The sequence below is a fragment of the Monosiga brevicollis genome, genomic scaffold (genome assembly GCF_000002865.3).
Source record: "Monosiga brevicollis MX1 MONBRscaffold_27 genomic scaffold, whole genome shotgun sequence".
NCBI classification, from domain to species: domain Eukaryota; class Choanoflagellata; order Craspedida; family Salpingoecidae; genus Monosiga; species Monosiga brevicollis.
Window position 1 is genome coordinate 450,708 of NW_001865064.1, and position 1,017 is coordinate 451,724.

At 57.5% G+C, this 1,017-nt stretch overlaps 1 protein-coding gene across 1 annotated transcript in view; it reads right to left on the bottom strand.

Annotated features, from left to right (window-relative positions):
* Positions 1 to 971, bottom strand: part of MONBRDRAFT_11254 (uncharacterized protein) — a gene marked incomplete at both ends in the record, with an annotated part of 3,839 nt that extends 2,868 nt beyond the window's left edge. Inside the window, one exon of the mRNA XM_001749047.1 lies at positions 55 to 971. Within this exon, the coding sequence (XP_001749099.1) occupies positions 55 to 971 (917 nt within the window). The remainder of the gene's footprint in view (positions 1 to 54) is intronic.
* Between the last annotated feature and the right edge of the window lie 46 nt (positions 972 to 1,017).

Here is a 1,017-nt window from a genome sequence, read left to right on the forward strand (position 1 = left end):
GTCGAGGGAGCAGACAACAACATGCTAGGCAAGGCCAAAATCAAAGCCCAGCACATCTCTCGCTCTTCAGCGGTATAGTCCGAGTGGACGGCAGACCAATACAGCTGGCTCAAGGTGGCAGCCATCAGCTTGGTCTCGGTGGCGTTGGATGGGTAGCGGCTGCGCTGCATCAGTGGATGCCGGGCGAGCTTGAGCAGCTCGCAGACACTGATGCGAGACCCTACACACTGTTGGGGCCAAGCGCCACGCATAATCTCAAGCAGGTCGTGTCCAGCCGCATGAAACAACGCCTCGGTCGCTCGCTTCAGTTTGGCACCACATCGGGAGCGGTGTTGACTGATACCAGCAGCTTCGAAGAAGAGGTGACACTTGTTGCACTGGGCGACCAATTTGGCCTCCATCACCTGCTTGACCAGATCAGTGGCTTGCTCGTCGTAGGGGTGCTCGCGTAGTACATGATTGACCCAAGCTTTGCGGTCAAGGCGGGGCCCCTTGCATTTGCAAAGCCCAAATGGGCAGGCGAGGAGTTGCCTGTGGCCAGATGTCTTCAGCAGGACCTTGCGCTGGGTATCCAGCACGTTGGCAGCGATGGGCGGAGCGGGATCGCTGAGAAGAACATCTTGCTCACTCTCACTGTGTTCGCCCGCTGTATTGTGTGTTTCACTTTCACTGACTTCGCCAAGTGGGGCTGAGTTTGCATGCTCACTGTGTTCGACAGGATGTGAAATGGCAGCGGGCAAAATGGTAGTGGCAGGGGGTGAAGCAGAGGGCGGAGAGGGATCGGAATGGGTTTGTTGTGTACCCGATGGATATGGCAGCACCATTTGAGCGGGTGTAGGTGATTGCACCAATGGCTCTGGCGTGGCACTGCCGTTTGTGTCACCGTCACCATCATGCGCGGGAGGGGCGATAGGGGTGGGCGCGCGGAGTGCGGTGGAGCGAGGAGGGGAGTCGCTTTCATCCGAAGACATGGTCAAAAATCCGATGGTGTGTTAGGAATCGAATGATGTGTCTGCC